General features: G+C 40.8%; 1 protein-coding gene across 2 annotated transcripts in view; it reads left to right on the top strand.

The window, feature by feature from the left end:
* LOC147106750 (uncharacterized) overlaps positions 1-18,357 on the top strand; it is a 33,366-nt gene extending 15,009 nt beyond the window's left edge. Inside the window, exons 5-10 of one of the 2 annotated variants that reach the window (XM_086007830.1) lie at positions 1,450-1,872; positions 4,662-5,024; positions 9,336-9,647; positions 13,260-13,586; positions 14,733-15,044; positions 15,680-18,357. In XM_086007830.1, coding sequence (XP_085863956.1) covers positions 1,450-1,872; positions 4,662-5,024; positions 9,336-9,647; positions 13,260-13,586; positions 14,733-15,044; positions 15,680-15,987 — 2,045 coding nt within the window. In that variant the 3' untranslated portion in view covers positions 15,988-18,357. The remainder of the gene's footprint in view (positions 1-1,449; positions 1,873-4,661; positions 5,025-9,335; positions 9,648-13,259; positions 13,587-14,732; positions 15,045-15,679) is intronic. The other variant, XM_086007831.1, reaches the window with a different exon arrangement.
* The last annotated feature ends 4,774 nt before the right edge of the window (positions 18,358-23,131 follow it).

Here is a 23,131-nt window from a genome sequence, read left to right as displayed (position 1 = left end):
CAACAGGTTCAGAACAATGGCCAAAAGTTCCAAGCGTCTCTGTAGCTTAGCAACAGCTGCAGCCACACCCTTGCACAGCAACAGATGGAGGAAGGCAAGTAATAAAACTTACCTGAACCTACTCCTGAATTTTGCCGGTTAACCAAGATTTCCGGTTATTTAGGTGCCGGTAAATCGAAAGTTTCCTGTATGAAATGTTTAACCATGAAGTGCATTGTATTTGTGTTTTGTATTTTGATTAGTAATTTTCATAAATTTTCTGCCTAGAATCTTCTACCTTCATAAACTCCTTAATAATTTGCTCTTTGCAACTAAGGAGTGTTGCTGTTACTCTGACCTTTATGCTGTCTTATTGTACTTTAATCTTTGATCTGGTACCAGTGTTGCTGATAACCATTGGTATATTCTGGAATTTACTGTCAGTGGATCGGGTGAACATTTACAAGGGAAGGAAACTCTAAAGGGAGTAATTGTTAATTCAAAATACTCCACCTTTTGAAAGAGGAAAATGAGGAGCTTACTTTCAATTTATTTAATATTTACTTCCAAAATGTAAATTTTTCTGCTAACATGAAGGTTCTCAAGTAGGGTCTTTGTACCAGTTGAACTTCAAGTTGACTTGCGGGCCCTTTGGCACCTTGAAACCGTTCCATAGGCTTGGAATGCAGATACATCATTATTTTTGTTATTTCTCATTTGTTCTCCTTAAAAAAAAATAGTTCAGTTCTCTTTTGCAATTTCTTCTGTGTTCCATTACCCAAGTTCCCTTCTGTTAACACCCTTTTCTGTTGCTCTCTTTTTTATCTTCATCTCTAAACTTCCAATATTATTTTGAAGTGCATCATTGTTGATCCTGACTGTTGCAATCCCACATTTTTAGACCGTATTTAATTGTTTTCCTTTTTGCTTAACTCCATTTTGCACTTAGCCTGTATATTTTGTGCTCACTTCACTAACCTGTTTCCTTGATCACAGTCAACTCTAAGCTGGTAAGTTACCATAGGAGAAGATGTCCTCCATGCACTTGGTGTAGTGACATTGTAACTGTGTTCTTCATAAAGTTTTTTTAGCAATTTTGCTATACCTTGTGCACAGAGAAAATCTTGCCCCTCCACTAATCAGTTTCTCCAAGCTCATGCCAGATTAAGTGAATCCCAACATTCATGCAATTCCTTTAAATTTAGGCTCACATCAGAGTCTACTTAATGTTGGCATAAATCCCCTGTGTGACTGTGAGCAATTTCATAGATCTGCTAGTGTTCATAATTTTTAAGAAGGTTTTTGGCTAATCTAGCTGGTGAACGTGAAATATGAAAATGAAATCAAATGACAGCATTTCACAATCGGTGAAGCCCACTTTATACCAACTGATAGGAATTTTCAGGAAATGTCAGTGATCATTTGGAACAATCCAACTTGACATTTCTTTCAATTTTCTTTTATTCCTAGTTGCACCAAAAGTATCAGACATTCAAATACCTGCCCGAATTGTACACCGAGAAGCTGCAGAGTTGACCTGCCATGTGTCTGGATTCCGACCTGATGTTATTACTGTTTGCTGGTATTTGATCAGCGTGAATGGCTCTGAAAAGAAATTGATTGGTGACTGGCACAGAGACAACATGTTCCATATACCATTCGTCAAGGACAGGAAAATAGACATGACTGGAGAAAGGAGTGATACTAAGAGCAGATGGAAAGTCAAGGTGGACAGTTTCCAGAAAAATGCTGATGGAACATTCAGTTTTTCTAGCATTCTTGAAGTTTATCCTGACATCAATGAGGACAATGAAGCAGAAATCATATGTAAAGTGATACATTCAGCCAGCAGTGAAGACATCTCCAAAAGCATTTGTTTACAAATTGATGGAGGTAAGCTATTTATAAGTCAATCAAAAGTCACTATTCTGTTCGGTAGAATATGTGGACACTTCATGTTCAGGTTGATCGCATCTCCAATTTCCACTGCCATTTGTTGATTACAGTCATTAAATGTTGCAAGCCCAGGTAATGTACCCTAGAATTGACCATCTTGAGTTTTCAAATTAGTGCGTTATGGTATTGTGGCCCTCAGGTTTTCTCATAATTAAAGAGAGTAGGACTTTTCTGGGATGAGGAGGAAATCTAATTATGGAAGATGAAAGTATGGTGGAGATATAAAAAATTGACAAATGATCTATTTAATATGATGCCGGAAGTGAGAATTAGTTGTATTAGAGGAGGATGTGAACATCACTATTTTGTGGGACAGATGGATTTTTTTCTACAGATATGTTCATTTACTCTTCCAAGAATAAACAAGCTTATTGTAGAAAAGCAGAGGTGCAATTTGCTGCAGTTTTCTTGGCTGATTTACAAAACATGTTAGTAATTCAAGGTTTGGTCATTTTTAGAATAACTAGTTGATATCCTGTGGTGTTGCTCGTGGATCAACAAGAAAGTGGCTCCCGCTTACTGTCCCGCTTACATTCACTCATGCATAATTGTGAGAACAAAAGTGGGCCCAGCACTGACCCCGGGATATATCACTTACAACTCTTCTCCAATCTGAGCAACACCTATTAACCCTGACCCTTGATTGCTGTCTGTCAACCAGCTTTCTGCTACATTTCCTCTTCTACAGGAAACTTTGTGCTATCCGGCACCCACGGGACCAAGCTGCTGCCGTTGCCTCAAAACTTCCGTACTCTCCAGAGTTAATGTTGAGAGATACGGAGATTCTTATCTCCGTATTTGACAACAAACACTGTTGCTTAGCAACAGCTTCTAAACACTCGGGTGTGGCCCTAAAGCTCTGTAGCTGAAGCTGTTGCTATAGCTACAGACCTTGCACAGCTTGACTGTTCAAACAAAGCAACAACAAAAAACCAAAAAGAATAAAAAACGGCTGCTGATTTTTGCCGGTGGCTCCAGATTGCCGGATAGCTCACCTCCGGATAGCACAAAGTTTCCTGTACTATATACTTGAGTTTTTGTAACCAGCGTCTTGCGAACCTTATCAAGCTGCTCTGAAGAATCCAAATGCAGTACATCTACTGAATTCCCTTTATACAGTCTGTCACCTCTTTTGTTAAGAAAAGCTATTAAATTTATCAAACAAGACTTGCCTTCAACAAATCCGTGCTTGATTATCCTCCGCATCTCTAAATGCTGGTTAATTTAATCACAAATTATGGATTCTAAAAATTTGCCCGCAACTGATAAATTAACTAGTCTATAGTTACCTGCTTTATCCTTCTTGAACAACAGTTATCTGGTTCAGTGGCAAATAAATAATTTTACTTCTAATATCCTTATTAAAAATAAATACAGTAAACTCTTGTTTAAACGGCACTTTATCATCCAGAATACTTTAATAACCGGCAAAATAGATATATCTCAATACAAAACAACACCTCAATAACCGGTAATCTTGCCGAATTTAACGGAACATTCTGTAGGTGAGTACCCAATTATATAGTACATTTCTTGATTTTTTTTATATTTGTTTGTTAAAAATTGCCTTGGTAGGTATACCTCTCTGTTACCCAAATTTTTCATCAACCGACACCATCCTGGTCCCACAAGTGCTGGATAAGAGAGAGTTTACTGTAGCCATATAGTAGCCATTTTTCATATTTTTGGCCCTTCTACCCTTTTCACCTGCTCACTATACCCTCTATATTTTGATTTTCTTCAGTATTCTTAGCCCTAGTTTTATCATATGCCTCCTTTTTAAGTTTTAATTTAAGTTTTATCTACAAACTCTATTCTTTAATGCATTCTTTTTCGCCAGATATAAATATATTTTTGACACCTTTCATCAACATTTGAAAATTCTTCACTGCCGATCCGTGGTCCTATTTTTTAACGTAAAATCACCCCAATATTATTGCCCAGTTCTTGCAGCTCTCTGTGAAATGTCTAAGTATCTCGTACCTTATCTCCACTATTTGGTGGCCTACAGCAATGGCAAGATAGTACTATTTTTCTTTCTTTCCTTAACTTTATCCATATAGACTCTATCTTAACCTAAGCTTTTAGAACATCCTTACATTTTAACACTGGGCTAGAATACTTTACGAATACTGCTACCCCGCCCCCTTTTTCCTTCTCCATCTCTCCTGAGGCAAATAGATGGCGTTAAGGATACAGATCAGCCATGATCTAATTGAATGACGGAACCGGCTCGTAGGGCTGAATGGCCTACTCCTGTTCCCATGTTCCTAACTCTGTCCTGGGCGAGATTATCTCTCTCTCGCACTCAACATTCCCTATAAGCTGCGCCGTCGTGCAGCTCTCTGCCGGTCCTGCGCAGCCCCTTAAAGGGGCAGTGCACCCAAAATAAAAATAAGAGGGAACATTGGTTACACTTGTCCTGAATTTGGAGCTGCGCTATTGGCATGTCTGGAAATTGCTACAGGTGAAAAAGAAAAGAGATCTGCAGCATGGGTTAGGGTGGCGGCAGTAGGATAGGGAGCAGACCACTTACATGATTGCCAAGGAGAACTGAAATGGCTTAAGATTAATGGACACACACTATTGTTTGTTTAATACATATATAGATAATGCTTTTTCATTTTGTGAATCATGTATGATAGAAGATAAATCAATAACATTTTATCTTCAGAAATTGTGTATAATTAAAACTCTTTGTGTTTTGTGTTCCTCCCCCACTTTAGTTGCTCCTAAATTGGCTGATATAATTCGACCCCATATCGTGCATCATAACATTTCAGCGATGCTGACTTGTCAGATAAATTTTTTCAAGCCACGTCCTTTAAGCATCACATGGTACAAAATAATGAATGAAACGAAACATCCTTTACTGAAATACGACAACGAAGCTGAAGAGAATATCTTTTTGAGCAAATATTCCCATTGTGTGAGTGAGTTTAATTTTCCTGATCACACTCACAGTGTCTGGAGCATGTTGCTCTTTAATGCAACAATCCAAGAAGATGACAACAGTGAATATCTCTGTGAAGTTAAACACATTGGTTTGAGAAAACCAGCAGAGAAACGGGTTAAACTGGAAGTAAAAGGTAATCTAAACCCAAAGTTCTTGACATTGCTCAGTCCCTTTTTAAAATGTGTTGGTGTCGTCTTTCCTGTGTTCATACTGATACGAAGAACTTCAGTACTAGGGAATAGAACAACCTTCCATTCTGGGCATTTATTGTCAGTATTAAGCACTTCCAGATGTTTAGTTGTAAAGATGTGACCAACTATTGCAAATTTGATCATTTCTTAAGTTAGTTATCTCTGCAGCCTCTCTGAGTGAAATTATCAATTCGCGGGCATTAAGAATTGTGTTGCGATGACTCTAACTTCCCTTGTGTAGGATTCTTACAAGTCATTAAAATAGGGAGACGTTTATCCTATCTTTTTGGAATGTATTTAAATCCAGGTACCAGAAGTCACAGAATAAATGTGCTAAGTCATGGTGCCACTCTATCCCAGCCCTTTAGATTGCCTAAATTTTCCATAAATCTGTATGAATATACTTTTATTAAGCACTATCATCCAAATTCCATAAAGATTTAGCCTTTGTGAATGTAACCTATCCAGAGTACTTTTATACATTATCTGAGAAAATAGTTGTGCTAAGAAAGCTCTTTGAGCTGGAGCTGACGTCCTTGGGGGTGGCTATCCTGCATCTAGTTGATTCTACACCTGAACTCGGAACGTTTAGTGTTGTTGGTGGATATAATTAGTGGAAAAATGCTGTTGCCCAGCACCTGCTCCCTTCATCTCGAGAATCTATTCCCAAAACAATAACTTGTCTCTTATCTTTACAGATGCTGGTGGACCTGCTGTTTATTTCTAGCATTTTCTACTTCTATTTCCGATATGTAGTTTCTTCTTTTTCTTATTGTTATAATTTATTCTACCAACATCGCTAAAAATAGATTCAGGAAATGCTGGAAATACTCCAAGTCAGGCAGCATCTGTGGAGAGAGAAACAGAGTTAACGTTTCAGGTCGATGACCCTTCGTCAGAACTGGAAAAAGTTAGAGATGTAACAGATTTTTAAGCAAGGGCAGGGAAAAGGGGGAGGGGAGGAAAGAACAAAAGGGAAGGTCTGTGATAGGGTGGAAGGCAGGAGTGATTAAATGACAACAGGTATGATTGTACAAAGCAAAAGGCGATGGTAATGGGACAAGTAAAGAAACAGAAGATGGGAAAAAGAGGTGTAAATGGATATAGCAGAATCATAAACAGCTGCCATCTGAAAAAATAGGGGCAGAGGTCATGGTCTGAAATTGTTAAACTCAATGTTGAGTCCAGAAGGCTGTAAAGTGCCTAATCGAAAGATGAGGTGCTGCTGCTCGAGTTTACGTTGAGCTTCGTTGGAACTGTTTAAGAGGCCGAGATCAGAGTGGGAGTGGAGCGGAGAATTAAAGTGACAGGTGACCGGAAGCTCGGGGTCACGCTTGCGGACTGAACGGAGGTGTTCCGCAAAATGGTCACCCAATCTGCATTTGGTCTCCCCAATGTAGAGGAGACCGCATTGTGAGCAGCGAATACAGTATACTAATTTGCAAGAAGTACAAGTAAATCGCTGTTTCACCTGGAAGGAGTGTTTGGGGCCCTGGACAGTGGGAAGGGAGGAGGTAAAAGGGCATGTGTTGCATGTCCTGCGCTTGCACGGGAAGGTGCCATGGGAAGGGGAAGGGGATGTTGGGCGTGATTGAGGAGTGGACCAGGGTGTCGCGGAGGGAGCAGTCCCTTCGGAATGCTGAAAGGGGAGGGGAAGTGGAATCAAGTTGGTGGCGGAAATGGCAGAGGATGGTTCTTCCTATTTCGACTTTTTTTTCTCCCCTTGTCCAGTCTCTTCCCACCTACATCCACGACTCTTCCGATGCCCTCCGCCACTAACAGTTTCCTGGCCCTAACCGCTTCCCTTCACCATGGACGTCCAATCCCTCTACACCTCCATCCCCAACAGGACGGCCTGAGGGCGCTTTTCTTCTTTCTTGAACAGAGGCCCAACCAGTCCCCATCAACCACCATCTTCCTTCACCTGGCTGAACGTGTTATAACATTGAACAACTTCTCCTTTGACTCCACTCACTTCCTCCAAATAAAAGGTGTTGCTATGAGTACCCGCATGGGCCCTAGCTATGCCTGCCTTTTTTGGGGATATGTGGAACATTCTTTGTTCCAGTCCTACTCGGGTCCCCTCCCTCACCTCTCTTTCTACTACATTGGTGACTGTATCGGTGCCGTTTCCTGCTCGAGCCCTGAACTGGAAAATGTCATTCAATTTGCTTCCAATTTCCACCCTTCCTTCACCTTCACATGGTCCATCTCCGACTCTTCCCTTCCCTTCCTCGACTTCTCTGTCTCCATTTCTGGGGATAGGCTATCGACAAATATCCACTATAAGCCCATTGACTCTCACAGCTACCTGGACTACACTTTCTCCCACCCCTGCTTCCTGTAAGGACTCTATTCAAATTCAAATTCAAATCGCTTTATTGGCATGATAAGGTACATCTTATGTTGCCAAAGCATCAAAATACATTTATGGTTGAACACACAAACGCAGTTCTATTCATACAGTGTATAAACAGGTATATCCCTGAGTGTATAAATATACATTCGCCTTGTTTATATATACTCTTTTCTTAGTTTACTGGTTGTCCCTCTGTTCATGGCAAGCTGTAACATAGTGTGCCGCCAGTGTTACACAGCTTCTCTCCTCCCCCAGTAGGAATGGGAGTTTTTGGTTGTCATTCAGATTTCTGAATTCAGGGCATATTTGTGAGAATTTTTGGTAGAAATTCTCCCTGATGCCCTGATATTTTCCACAGGCTGTGAGGAAGTGCATCTCTGTTCTCCCAGTTTCTCCGTCTAGTTTCTGACGATGCCACCTTCCATACCAGTGCTTCTGATATGTCTTCCTTTTTCCTCAACCAAGGATTCCCCTCTACCGTGGTTGACAGAGTCCTCGACCGAGTCCGTTCCATTTCCCAAACTTCTGCTCTCACCCCTTTCCTTCCCTTCTAGAACCACAATAGGGTTCCCCTTGTCCTCACCTTTCACCCCACCAGTCTCCAACTTCAACGGATCATCCTCCGCTATTTCCAGCGTGATCCTACTACCAAACACATCTTCCGCCCCCCCCCCCCCCCACTTTCAGCATTCCAAAGGAACTGCTGAAATGTTAATTCTGTTTCTCTCTCCACAGATACTGCCAGAGCTGCTGAGTATTTCCAGCATTTTCTGATCTTATTTCAGACTTCCAGTATCTGCAGTATTTTGCTTTTATACTAAAAATAGAAATAGATTATCTGGTCATTATCACATTGCTGTTTGTGGGACTTTGCTGTGTAAAAATTGGCTGCGTGTTTCCTACATTACAATGTACATCGCATTGGGACTTTTTTTCTTTCCTTCCCTACTCTGACTTATAATTCAGTGCCCCTGCACGCTGGATCCCAGATTGTGAATTCAAGATTATTTTATTGCCATATGTAACTGGTACAATGGAATGCTTACTCCCCACTCGCTCCCACAATATAAGTATAAATATAAAAAGCAAAAGTAAAAACAAGTATAAATATAGAAACAAAAAGCAAATAAGTATAGCAATGACAGTCCAAGTTGCAGGATATGATGAATAGTGCAAAAAGCCTCTATTACCACTGGAAGTAATAGTAATATAATATAAGTATATGGTAGTATATAATAAGTATAATATGTATAAGTTAAAATGCAGTGTGCAATGTACAAATGAGTTATAAGTTATATAAGTTATAAGTTAAGGTTGAGGTACAAGAGTCCTATGTGCACAAGAATGTTCTTGTGCGCTCACGGTTCATGTGATATACAGTTCCAGGGTTGGGGGGAGAATGTGACTGATATGTGGGGCAGCGCGGTTAGCAGTTCAGTTGCCTAATTGATTGGCTAGATACTTTTAGGATGAGATCAGTTATCACACTCAAATCCTTTGTCTATTCCTGCCAATGAACACCTTTCAGATTTTACACAAATTTACCATTTCCTGTTTGTACATCTTGGCTCAGTCGGTAGTTGAAGGTTGTGGGTTCAAACCACATTCCAGGCTGACCCTTCAGTACGGTACAGAATGAGTACTGCACTGCTGGAGGTGCCATCCTTTGGATGATATGCTAAACTGAGGCCCCAACTTCCTGTTCAGGTGGATGCTAAAGATCCCATTGAACTACTTTAAAGAACAGTGGTGTCAGGGCCATTCTTCTTCTTTCAACCACCATCAAAGAGGATTCTGTTTTGAAAAATTAGTTTATCACAAATATGTAATATACAGTATATATTATTTATATATGTATGTATGTAGTAATATTCTACTGTTTTATATTTTACAGCTTTTCCTTCACTTAATGCCATCTTGTGTGAACCAGTGAACCCTGTAATTGGAAAAGAGTTGACTCTGTCCTGCAAAGTGCATTCATTTTATCCTGAAGACATTACTGTCCAATGGTTCAAAAATAAAGAAGCTATGAAGGATACTGAAACATCTGAAAAAAAGCTGAATCCTGAGAATGAGTTGTATGAATTTACTAGTTCATGTACAATTATTCCAACATTATTAGAGCGAGAGAGTAAATTTACATGCCAGGTTAATCATGAGAGCCTTATGTATCCAAGATTTGAAGAATATACTCCTGAAAATTTGGGTATGTTTATTCTCAGTTTAAAAACATTTCTGCAATATAAAAAAGGTGGAACTTTTTGTTTATAATGAAACTAAATTTTGTTCTAATTTCATAAACTATTCACTCATTTTTGTTATCGCTCCCCACCTTTCACTAGGATGGTTGAGTTTAGCAGTCAGCTGTTTCTGGTGTGCAAAACAGTATTACAGGTTGAGCATCCTGAATCCGGTAACCTCGGGACCGAGGCCGAGCCGTTTTTTGTGTTTTTCTGGACTTCGGAACGTGTTTCTGATGTCCGAAGTCCTGGGCTTGGGCGTTTCCGGACTTCGGACATCAGAAACACGTTCCGAGTCTGGAAATGCCTGGGCCACTCCGCGTAGCGCTGACGTGTTCCTCCGCCCCTCCCCTTCTGTTAAAGGGGAAGGACACTGCGAGCTCTGCAGAGCATCTGATGCACCAGGGCGGCGTGGTGCCGTGGCTGCAGCCTGACGGAAACACTTAGTGGAGCTGTGCAGATTAAGGAGGATAAAACACAACACTAAAGTTTTATTGCATCACTCGCATTTTTCATAGGATTTTTCAAAAAAAGACAACAAAAGTTGATGGCTTTTTGAAGTACAGGTTGAGCGTCCAAAATCCGGAGTTCCGGATTGCAGAACATTTTATGGATTCCGGGTGACCCTGCCACCAATCGTCCCGGATTCGGGAACATTTTGGATTCTGGAACTCTGGATTTTGGACGCTCAACCTGTACTGGAGTTTAAATGTGTTAGAGTCATAAAGTTATACAGCACAGAAAGAGGCCCTTCGGCCCATCGTGTCTGCGCCGTCCATCAAGCCCTGTCCAATCTAATCCCATTTTCCAGCATTTGGTCCATAGCCTTGTATGCAATGGCATTTCAAGTGCTCATCCAAATGCTTCTTGAATGTTGTGAGGGTTCCTGCCTCTACCACCCTTTCAGGCAGTGAGTTCCAAACTCCAACCACCCTCTGGGTGGAAAAGTTCCTCCTCAAATCCCCTCTAAACCTCCTGCCCCTTACCTTGAATCTATGCCCCCTTGTTATTGACCCCCCTACTAAGGGGAAAGGTTCCTCTTTATCTACCCTATCTATGCCCCTCATCATTTTGTACACCTCAATCAGGTCCCCCCTCAGCCTTCTTTGCACCAAGGAAAACAACCCCAGCCTGTTTAGTCTTTCTTCATAGCTGAGGCGCTCCATCCCAGGTAACATCCTGGTGAATCTTCTCTGCACCCTCTCCAAAGCAATCACATCCTTCCTATAGTGAGGCGACCAGAACTGCACACAGTACTCCAGCTGTGGCCTTACCAGCGTTTTGTACAGCTCCATCATAACCTCCCTGCTCTTATATTCTATGCCTCGGCTAATGAAGGCAAGTATCCCATATGCCTTTTTAACCACCTTATCTACCTGTTCCGCTGCCTTCAGGGATCTATGTACATGTACACCAAGGTCCCTCTGACCCTCTGTACTTCCTAGGGTCCTACCACTCATTGTGTATTCCCTTGCCTTATTTGTCCGTCCAAAATGCATCACCTCGCACTTTTCAGGGTTAAATTCCATTTGCCACTTTTCCACCCATCTGACCAACCCGTTTATATCGTCCTGTAGCCTGAGGCTTTCCTCCTCGCAATTTACCACCCCACCAATTTTCGTGTCATCTGCGAACTTACTGATCATACCTTTTACATTCTCATCCAAATCATTTATGTAGATCACAAACAGCAAGGGACCCAGCACCGATCACTGAGGTACCCCACTGGACACAGGCTTCCAGTCACAAAAGCAACCTTTGACCATCACCCTCTGCCTCCTGCCACTCAGCCAGTTTAGGATCCAACGTGCCAAGGCACCCTGGATCCCATGGGCTCTTACCTTCTTGACCAGTCTCCTATGCGGGACTTTGTCAAAAGCCTTACTGAAGTCCATGTATACCACATCCACAGCATTTCCCTCATCCACACACCTAGTCACCCCCTCAAAATTCAATCAGATTGGTCAGACATGATTTACCCTTGACAAAGCCATGCTGACTATCCCCGATTAATCCTTGCCTCTCCAAGTGGAGACTAATTTTGTCCCTCAGAATCTTTTCCAATAATTTCCCTACCACAGATGTTAGGCTCACTGGCCTGTTAGGCAAACCCAACAGTACCCTAAATAGGTCAGCAAGAGAAGTTCACCAGCAAAAGTAATTGTTCAGAGGGGATCCTAGCCAAGACTCAAGTTATACTGGTAGTCATAGTACTCTGACCATAGTAAAATGAGCTCACTGTCATCAAAATGAAGCGAAATTTTTATGTTAGTGGAGCATTGATGGGACATTAAGTTCCCCAGACCACATGGGAGTGTTTATAAATTTTAATCTTTGAAGAGCTACACTTAAAATAATGTGGGTGAAGGGGAGGGAAAGGGGACAAAATTAGTTTGAACAAATTGGGTTTCAATGGGCCGAAATTTGCGGTCGGAGGAGTACCTCCAGAGTATGCCTCCGACCCGATTTTTTAAAATCCGCACCTACCTGCTGGCTCCCGGGCTTCGGAGACTTCGGATCCTGGGCCTCCAGGTGTCAAGGCCCAAGCGTCCCTGGGATCACGTGGGCCACATCCTCCTTTTATAAAGGAGGATTCCTCATATGCTTATGGGGATTCTATTTATGAACATAATCCCCAAATAGTTAAATAATTTACACAACTGGAATAAAAGATTTTTGACTGGGTGCGGATGATCTGTCACGGTGAACCATGACGGATCGCAAGTTCCGGGTTTTCGCGCATGTGCAGCGCATGCGGAAACCCGGAACTTGCGGGCCCTTTCGCAAGTTTTACAAGGCTTACAACGGCGTACGCTGTGCATACGCCATCATGGGGAATGGAAAATCTGGGCCATGGTTACTAGTGAACCTGGTATCAGTGAAATCACATGGGACATTAAAAAGTCTTATTTCCCAAAAATGTGAACAGTGATGTTCAGGAAACAATGCTTGATCAGGCATTAAGTTCTTGATTTGTAAATTTTATATGAAGTGATATTACAGTAAAGCAATTTTATTTTGCCACGCAATGACATATCTAAATGTATCAGCAGTAAAATTATTGCATTGTGTTATGTTCCCATAATTTGAAATGAGTTAAAACACAAATTATTCCATTTTTGAAAATCTTGCAAGTGCAATGCTGATTGGTGATGTGCCAAAATCCTGGTGACAATCCTGCGGTAGTTCATATATTAGGAATTGAATCTTGGACCTTCCTGATCTGTGTAGTTTACCACATTGTGCCTTTACATACTGAGCTATTCTGGTGCTTAAAATGTAATTATTAGTTGGGAAGAAGGACTGAAGTAACCCTTTTCTGTGGAGCATTTTTTTAAATGACAAGCTCTAGCCTAGAGAATGACATTAGTTTAAAATACTAAGACTCATTTGCATTTGTGTGAGTATATAAATGTAGGGATGAACGTTAATAATCCACTTATTTGCTGCTTTCCAATTATCTTACCAACATTGAATACATTCAAAATAGTTTGTTACATAGATTTTTGGTACTAATATCTGAAACAAAGTTTGGAAAGATGTATTTCAGTTTTACTTACTGTTTCTCTTTATTTCAGTATCTTTCCCCAAAGTATCTGAAATTGTCTGCAATCCTGCCATCCCTGAACTAGAGAAGGAATTGACTTTAACCTGTACTATAAGTGAGTTTTATCCAGAGGATATTCAAATTGACTGGTTCCGAGATGAGGTGAGAATGAACGAGATTGCAAAAGATGGAAACATTATGGAAAAATCATCCTGTGAAAATGGTCTGCACAAAAAAGTCACCCAAGTAACCTTGACTCCAAGTACTGATGATCATCAAGTTGAATATAAAATTGAAGTTTGTCATTCAAAATCTTCAACCAAACCTCTTAAGCAATGTTTCCAGCTATTTCTTAAAGGTGAGTTTACATTTTCTGTTTGCTGAAGATGAAATGAGTTCTGCTGACAGCTGTTCAAAGATCGTAATCAAGAGGCTAATCTGAATTGATTGCAGGATTTGTACTTGCCCTGTGAAAGGTTAATGGAAATGTATTTGAAATGCTAAAACATCTTAATTGTGCCATTATATATTTCTTTTGCTTTTCTTTGTTCTGAATATGGATAGCTCAGTTTACAACTATGATATTTGCTGCCTAAGTAGCGTTGTTGAGAAATATCCTGATCATACAACCATCTGCCAATTTGCCAATGCCATTTTCTGCTTCATCTTGGCCTGTGCAGGCTGAGGAAAATGAGTACAATAATGAAAAGTCTGCTTACTGCATATTGATATATTTAAGTTTTGAATATGAAGGGAAAATCTAACCACCCACCTCTTGACATTCAATGGCATTATCATTGCCAAATATCCCACCATCCATATCCTGGGGATCACCATTGACCAGAAACTCAATTGGACTAGCCACACAAATGTCATAGCTACTAGAGCAGGTCAGAAGCTGGGTATTCTGTGGTGAGTGACCCACCTCCTGACTCCCCAAAGCCTCTCCACCACCTACAAGGCACAAGTCAGGAGTGGGATTGAATACTCTCCACTTGTCTGGATGGGTGCAGTTACAACAACACGCAAGAATCTCATCTATAACCAGGGTAAGGCAGGCTGCTTGATCGGCACTCTATCCAGCATAAACATCTACTCCCTCCACCATTGGCGTACTATGGATGCAGTGTGTACTGTGTACAGGAAGCGCTGCAGCAGGTTGCCAAGGCTTCTTCGGCAGCAACTCCAGCTGGTGCATGGGAACACCGTCACCTCCAAGTTCCACTCCAAGTCACACATCATCCTGACTTGGACGTATATTGCCATTCCTTCATTGTAGCTGGGTCAAAATCCTGGAATTCCCTACCCAACAGCACTGTGGGAGTACCTTCATGTTGAGGTTCATCACCTTCGCAAGGGTGAGTAGAGATGGGCAATAAATGCCAGCCTCATCAGCGATGCACATATCCAAAGAATGAATAAAAATATAATTTTTGGCAGATAGGATGTGGCTTAATTTGGACTTTTGTAACTATTAAATGTATTATTTTCTAATATGTTATAGGCTCACCCAAATTTTCAAAGTTCAAAATGGAACCAGAGAACCCTTTGTATGGCAAGCCTTTATCTGTGTACCATTCAGTGTATGGTCTTTTCCATAAAAATATTACTGTTAAATGGTACAAAGCATCTGAGCAGGTTAAAGATGGAGTGACAATTTCAGATCCTGTGCTTACTGATGAAAACACTTACACAATAGACAGTTGCCTGAAGTTTTCAGTGACTGCAGAAGACTTTGAAAGAGAGTTAATCTTTCAGTATAAAGACAATTCCAAAAGTGATGTATTCGAAAGACGTATTGAACTGCCCCTCAAAGGTGAGTGTATTGCATGCACTGATGTTTATATATGTTTTTAATGCAGGATTTGTCGATAATTTCTGTTAAAATATATATGATATAGCATTGAAGATAATGGCCTGGATTTTGTTGAGTGGCAAAGGAACAGGATTCACCGTTCACTTCACGTACAGTTGGCCTCAGACTTTTAGCGGGCTTGTCAGCATAGACTTCCTCTCTTCCGCCGTCTCTTTGAATTTGGTGCCCTCTACAGGGGGTCTGTGAGCAGGGAAAGCATCAGGGAAGCTGTTCAACCAATCAGATTGAAGAATCCTCACTGACACACGCAGACAGCAAAGCAGGAAGTAAAAAAAAGACATAAATTTCATTTAAATCATTGTACAGGAAGCAAAATAAAGATTGGGACATACACATAGGATTAAGAGAAATACATAAGAGCATGTGTTCAGTGGAAATTACTTGGTACAAGTTTGAAGTAATTTTGTTTTGTACACATGGATTGTAAATATGTTATACCATTTTTTGGAACGTAAAATAAATATTCAACTTGAGCAGTTATTGAAAAACTTTTGAACCCATGAAAAAAATGATCTTTTTAGGAGTCTGTATTGGTATTTGTGAGAATTACATTTTGTTACTGCATTTTTTCACAGCTGTGACTCCCAAAGTATCAGAAATCAAGTGTTGCCCTGCTGATCCCAAAAAGGGTGAAAACGCAACTCTTTCTTGCATGATTGAACATTTTTGCCCAGTGGACATACTTGTTAATTGGAGCAAGGGATGGACGGAATACAAGGATAAACAAATCGTAGAAAAGCCCAAAATTGATGACGAGGGACTTTACTCTACAATTACAAAACTACCTATCGTTGCAGGTGCAGGTTCAGAAGAGTATACTTGTGAAGTTCGACACACAAAAACTAATGATATTATAGAGAAGACATTCACTCTGCAGATTTAGGTATATTCTGTAATTTCAGTGCGCCTTAATCATTTCTTTTTAATAATGGCTATTTTTGAAAATTTGAGCATAATGGCCCCGAAATTAGGATCGGGGGCTTGCCGCGCGTGCAAGCCCCCGATCTGCACTCACCCGGCGCGCTGACATCTAAAGCCCGGGCCTGCTTGCATTTCCTGTCCCTGGCCCGGTTCAGATGTCAGCGCGCAGTGCTTACCTGATCCAGCGGCGTAGTTAGTGCGATGTGCCGGCTGGGATCAGGTGAGCACTACAACCAATCCGGGGAGGGGAAGGTTCATTCATGAGTTTGAGAGTAATAGCTGTCAAACTCATGAAAACTACAGGGGCCCAAAACACTATTTAAACTTTAAATAAAAATTTAAAAAACATCCCAATCATTAAGTATAAATAAGTTTAAAAAAATAATTTAAACAATTTTTTTTTTTGAAAAAAATAAATTTTTAATAAAAAGGGTCTAAAACTAAACTTACCTTATTGTAGATTCTTTAAAATAATAAACCTGTGGGGGAAAAAAAAATTCTAAATTGCACTAAAACACCACTTACCTGTAAAAATAAATACTTACGTGTGCTTTTTACAAGCGTAAAGACCGGAGGCCTTTACACATGCGCAAATCCCCCAAAACCGAGGAAATCCAAGACGCACGCGCTGCCCCCTACAGCGCATGCGCTAGCCTCTTCACCTCTTGGGTTAGAGGAGAGGAAATGCCGGTTTTCAGCGCATGCGCTGTGCATGCTGAAAACCGGCATTTCCTCCGGCCAGACGCGTGAGTACCCCTTCCGTACTCACGCGTTTGGGGAGGAATTACTGCCCCAATAAATCCAAATAATGGAGATGCAGAGCAGGAGCTATATCTAACAACAAACTGTAGGTAAGGGAATATGGAACAAGAAAAGAATGTTCGCTGATGTAACTCAATTCATTATAATCCAAATTTCTGGATTCTGTGGACAGTCGCTTACCTCCCATAATCTTTCTTTATTTTTAGTTTGATTACCTGAACTGTGACAGCGATGTGAGCTAGCCAAGCTGTTCTATCCTAATTTATGGCCAACAAGACCTGAACTCTTGTGAAAACTAAATTGAAAGCTCTCCTGAGCACTAATGAACTGTTGAAAACATACAGGCTTTTTTAATCACCTAGTGCAATGATTTTCTAGTTTTTAATAATGATTCCCTAGAATCACCATTTTCTAACTGCCAAAGAAGTTTACTTTCCTGAAATGAGAATATTTCCTATTTTATCATGTTAGCTTTGTGCTTGTGCTGTATAGATCATAAAAATAATTGATCATTAATTGGTAAGTACATTTTTAGACAACTGAAGAGATGCCATTTTGTAATTTTATATACAATTATTCCCAAAACAATGTACAATATTTGCCACTTTAGAATTGACATTTTATATTTTTCTACCTACCATTTTGGAAGAATTTATACTACAGTAAACTCTTTCGTATCCAGCACCTATGGGACCAGGATGGTGCCGGTTGGTGAAAAATTCTGGATAACAGAGAGGTATACCTACCAAGGCAACTTTAACACAAACAGAAATAAAAACCACTGACTAACTCAGCCACCGCGGGAGACTCGGCAAAACGAGTGCTGGATGGATTCGGCAAGATTACCGGTTATAGATTTTGCCGGTTATTAAAGTATTCCGGATGATTAAGTGCCGTTTAAACAAGAGTTTACTGTATTGTGATAGTTCTAAAGTTTGTTGAGTTGTCTTGGAAGCTTTCAACAATAATGATTGCAATTTTTGTCATTGGAAGTGTTCAAGTTGCATGTCTACAAATATGTGTTTAATTATGTAAATTTATTGAGTTTTTTAACAAAATATATTAAATATGTATGTAATGAATTACATGTCCAAATGAATGTCTACTGTGCATTGCATGTGTTCTTTTGAGGTTGTTTGCTATGTACAGCCCCTCTATTGTTTGTAAAAAAATATAATGGTCTGTTCTGATTTAAGGAAAAGATCTGTATGTGCTAAAGCAACTGTTGACTTTACAGTTGTCGCTTTCTATGGCTACTTTATTAAAATTTGAGAAATTGTAAACATACTGGAACTTGCTGTGATTAGAGCACCCTCTACAGGGCATCTAGGACCTGTACAAAAAGGGCAAGCAACTGTATCTCCTTAACCAATCAGATCAAAGAATCGTTAATGAGCTGCACAGCCTCAACTGGGAAGTGTAACTGAATATTTAATTCAATGTCAAATCATGTACATAAAGCATAATAAAGAGAAGGAAAGAAGGATGGGATTAAGAGACACTAAAAATTTTTTTTTTTATCTCCAACAATAATAAAAATTTCAAGGACTGAGACTCTACACTTACAAAAGCCTTGTTCTTGATTTCTACTCTTAATGATTTTTTATAATAACTTACTGACCAGCAATTCGGTAGTTCTTGCAGGACTCCTATTTTCAAGACTGTCCTCATTAGAAAATGTGGAGTTAGCCTTACAGATGTCCCTGGAATAATCAGCTTACTGTACAATCAATTGCCAATTATTCAGCCACAGGTGACCTATGCAGTGCTGCATTCTTCATTCTGGTTTCACAGAATGGGCCAATGGTTCTATCGTGTTGCCCAAGTGCCCTATTCGATTTTACAAATATGATAATGATGTGGAAATCACTCCTGAGAGATTACACATTAGCCACAACCTGAAATAATTACTTATTAGATAACTCAAAGTTACTGTATGATAACAGCAACAACTTAATTTATATAGAACCTTTAACATAGTAAAATGTCCCAAGGTGCTTCATAGGCACGTTCATTGAGCCACATGAGATATTAGGACAATTCTGCCAGTGCCATTACACTTCATCTAGTCATCTTTTGTTTCTTAAGAACATAAGAAATAGGAGCAGGAGTAGGCCAATTGGCCCCTCGAGCCTGCTCTGCCATTCAATAAGATCATGGCTGATCTGATCCTAACCGCCAATCCACTATGACAGGACTATCTCCTGAATCTAACAGAATTAGACACACGAAACAGGAGCAGGATCAGGCTACATGGCCCCTGGGCCCGCTCCGCTACCCACAGGGCCATGACCTATCCGAACCTAGACTCCTGTCCAAATTCCTGCCCGCTCCCCGTAACCCTTAATTCCCTTTTCTTCTAGGAAACTGTCTATTTCTGTTTTAAATTTATGTAATGATGTAGCTTCGACAGCTTTTTGGGGCAGCATATTCCATGGACCTACCACCCTCTGAGTGAAGTAGTTCCTCCTCATCTCAGTTTTGAAAGAGCAGCCCCTTATTCTAAGACTATGCCCCCTAGTTCTAGTTTCACCCATCATCTGGAACATCCTCCCTGCATCCACCCGATCCAACCCCTTCATAATCTTATATGTTTCAATAAGATCGCCTCTCATTCTTCTGAACTCCAATGAGTAGAGTCCCAATCTACTCAACCTCTCCTCATATGTCCATCCCCTCATCCCCAGGATTAATCGAGTGAACCTTCTTTGTACTGACTCGAGAGCAAGTATGTCCTTAAGTATGGACACCAAAACTATATGCAGTATTCCAGGTGCGGTCTCACCAATACCTTGTACAACTGAAGCAATACCTCCCTATTTTTATATTCTATCCCCCTAGCAATGAAAGCCAACATTCCATTGGCCTTCTTAATCACTTGCTGCACCTGCATACTAACCTTTTGAGTTTCGTGCACCAGGACCCCCAGATCCCTTTGTACTTCAGTACTTTCAAGTTTCTTGCCATTAAGATAATAACTTGCTCTATGATTTTTCCTGCCAAAGTGCATAACCTCACACTTTCCAGTATTGTATTCCATCTGCCAAATCTCTGCCCACTTAGCCTGTCTATGTCCCCTTGCAGGTTTTTTATGTCCTCCTCACTCACTACTTTCCCTCCCATCTTAGTATCATCTGCAAACTTTGATGTGTTACACTCGGTCCCCTCCTCCAAATCGTTAATATAGATTGTAAAGAGTTGGGGACCCAGCACTGACCCCTGCGGAACACCACTGGTTACTGATTGCCAGTCTGAGAATGAACCATTTATCCCAACTCTCTGCCTTCTGTTAGATAGCCAATCCTCTATCCGTGCCAGAATATTACCCCCAATCCCGTGATTTTTTATCTTAAGCAATAATCTTTTGTGTGGCACCTTGTCAAATGCCTTTTGGAAGTCTAAATACACTACGTCCACTGGTTCACCTTTATCCACCCTATATGTTACTTCCTCAAAGAACTCCAGCAAATTTGTCAAACATGACTTCCCCTGCATAAAACCATGCTGACTTTGTCTTATTAAGTTATGATTATCCAAATGTCCTGTTACTGTCTCCTTAATAATGGACTCCAAAATTTTACCTACCACAGATGTTAGGCTAACCGGTCTATAGTTTCCAGCCTTCTGTCTGCTGCCCTTTTTAAATAAGCGTGTTACATTAGCAGTTTTCCAGTCTGCCGGGACCTTTGCTGAGTCCAGGGAGTTTTGGAAGATTATTACCAATGCATCCACAATCCCTGCCGCCACTTCCCTCAAGACCCTAGGATGTAAGCCATCAGGTCCAGGTGATTTATCCGCCTTGAGTCCCATTATTTTACCGAGTACCACTTCCTTAGTGATTTTGATCGTGTTTATCTCCTCCCCCCGTATAGCCCCCTGCTTGTCAAGTGTTGGGATATTCTTGGTGTCCTCTACTGTAAAGACTGATACAAAATATTCATTCAGTGTTTTTGCCATCTCCATATTTCCCACCATTAATTTCCCAGTCTCATCCTCTAAGGGACCAACATTTACTTTAGCCACCCTTTTTCTTTTTATATAACTATAAAAACTCTTACTATCTGTCTTTATATTTTTTGCTAATTTACTTTCATAATTTACTTTCATAATCTATCTTCCCTTTCTTAATCAATCTTTTTGTTATTTTTTGCTGTCTTTTAAAGTTTTCCCAATCCTCTATCCTCCCACTAGATTTGGCTACCTTATATGCCCTTGTTTTTAGTCGAATACTATCCTTAATTTCTTTACTTAGCCACGGATGGCTGTCTTTTCTTTTACACCCTTTTTTTCTCAGTGGAATATACTTTTTTTGGAAGTTGTAAAATAACTCCTTAAATGTACACCACTGATCATGTATCGTCTTATCCTTTAACCTATTTTCCCAATCCACTTTACTCAATTCCGCTCTCATACCTTCATAGTCTCCTTTATTCAAGCTTAGCACGCTTGTTTGAGATACAACCTCCTCACCCTCTAACTGAATATGGAATTCAACCATGTTATGGTCACTCATTCCAAGGGGATCCTTTACTAGGACATTTTTAATTAATCCTGTCTCGTTACACAAGACCAGATCTAAGGTTGCTTGCCCCCTGGTTGGTTCAGTTACATACTGCTCAAGAAACCTATCCCTAATACACTCAATGAACTCATCCTCAAGGCAGCCCTGCCCAATTTGATTCGTCCAATTTATATGATAGTTAAAATCCCCCATAATTATAGATGTTCCCTCATTACAAGCCTCAACTATTTCCTGATTGATACTCCGTCCAACCGAGTTGCGACTGTTCGGAGGCCTATATACTACGCCCACTAGTGTTTTTTTCCCCTTATTATTCCTTATCTCCACCCAAACTGTTTCATTATCCTGATCTTTTGACCCAATATCATTTCTCTGTATTACAGTGATTCCTTCCTTTATTAACATAGCCACCCCACCTCCCCTTCCTTCCTGCCTGTCCTTCCTGATTGTTAAATAACCTGGTATGTTTAATTCCCAGGCATTGTCACCCTGTAGCCATGTTTCTGTAATGGCCACAAGATCATACCCATATGTAGCTATTTGTGCCTTTAACTCGTCTATTTTGTTACGAATGCTACGTGCATTCAGATAGAGAACTTTCAAAGATGTTTTGTGACACTTAGTTCCTGCTTTTGCCCTGTTTATTACTTTACCTTTTACTCCACACCTTCTGCCCCTTCCTGACACGCTCTGGTTTTTAATTTCCCCACTGCTACCTAAGTCTTTGACCTTCTCTGTTGTCATTTTTATTATTTGTTCTCTAGGAAGCTCTCCCCCACTAGTTAGTTTAAAGCCCTCTCTACAGCCCTAGTTATATGATCCGCCAGGACTCTAGTCCCAGCACTGGCCAAGTGAAGCCCGTCCCAACGGAACAGCTCCCTCCTGTCCCAGTACTGGTGCCAGTGTCCCAGGAAGCAAAACCCATTTCTCCCACACCAGTCTTTGAGCCACGCATTTAACTCTCTTATTTTATTTGTCCTAGCCAAATTCGCTCGTGGCTCAGGTAATAATCCAGAGATTATTACCCTTGTGGTTCTGCTTTTTAATTTGGCCCCTAGCTGCTCAAACTCCCTCAACAGAACCTCCTTCCTTGTCCTATCTATGTCGTTGGTACCAACATGGACCACGACAACTGGATCCTCCCCCTCCCACTCCAAGTTTCTATCTAGCCCAGAGGAGATGTCCTTAACCCTGGCACCGGGTAGGCAACACAGCCTATGGGACTCTCGCTCTTGGCTGCAGAGAACTCTATCTATCCCCCTAATAATACTATCCCCTACCACTACAACATTTCTATTTACTCCCCCCTCTTGAATGGCCCCCCTCTCCACGGTGCTGTGGCCAGGTTGCTCATCCTCCCTGCAGCCCCTGCTTCCGTCCCCACAGGGAGTAAGAAGCTCGAACCTGTTGGACAAGAGCAAGGGCTGCGGCTCCTCCAACACTACCTTCTGGATCCCCGTACCTGCCTCACTCGTAGTCACACCGTCCTGTCCCTGACCATGGGCTACATCTGAATTAATTAACTTCATAGGTGTGACCACCTCCTGATACACAGAGTCCAGGTACTTCTCCCCCTCCCTGATGTGTCGCAGTATCTGAAGCTCAGACTCCAGCTCATCAACACGGAGCTGGAGATCCTGTAGCAGCAGACACTTGTCACAGATGTAATCACCATTAGCCTCAATGGGGTCTACCGGCTCCCACATCTCGCAACAGTAACACATCATCTGCTCCATTCTATGTAATTAATTATAATTTTTTTTATTTAATTAATTGGATTTAAATTAAATCAATCCCTCTAAATTACACCAGTTTAATGGTT

This window comes from Somniosus microcephalus, chromosome 15 (assembly GCF_052327205.1).
Source record: "Somniosus microcephalus isolate GS21.2 chromosome 15, FLI_Smic_1.0, whole genome shotgun sequence".
Classification (NCBI taxonomy): domain Eukaryota; kingdom Metazoa; phylum Chordata; class Chondrichthyes; order Squaliformes; family Somniosidae; genus Somniosus; species Somniosus microcephalus.
The sequence above is the reverse complement of the archived record's forward strand: the minus strand, read 5'-3'. Positions and strand labels throughout refer to the sequence as shown.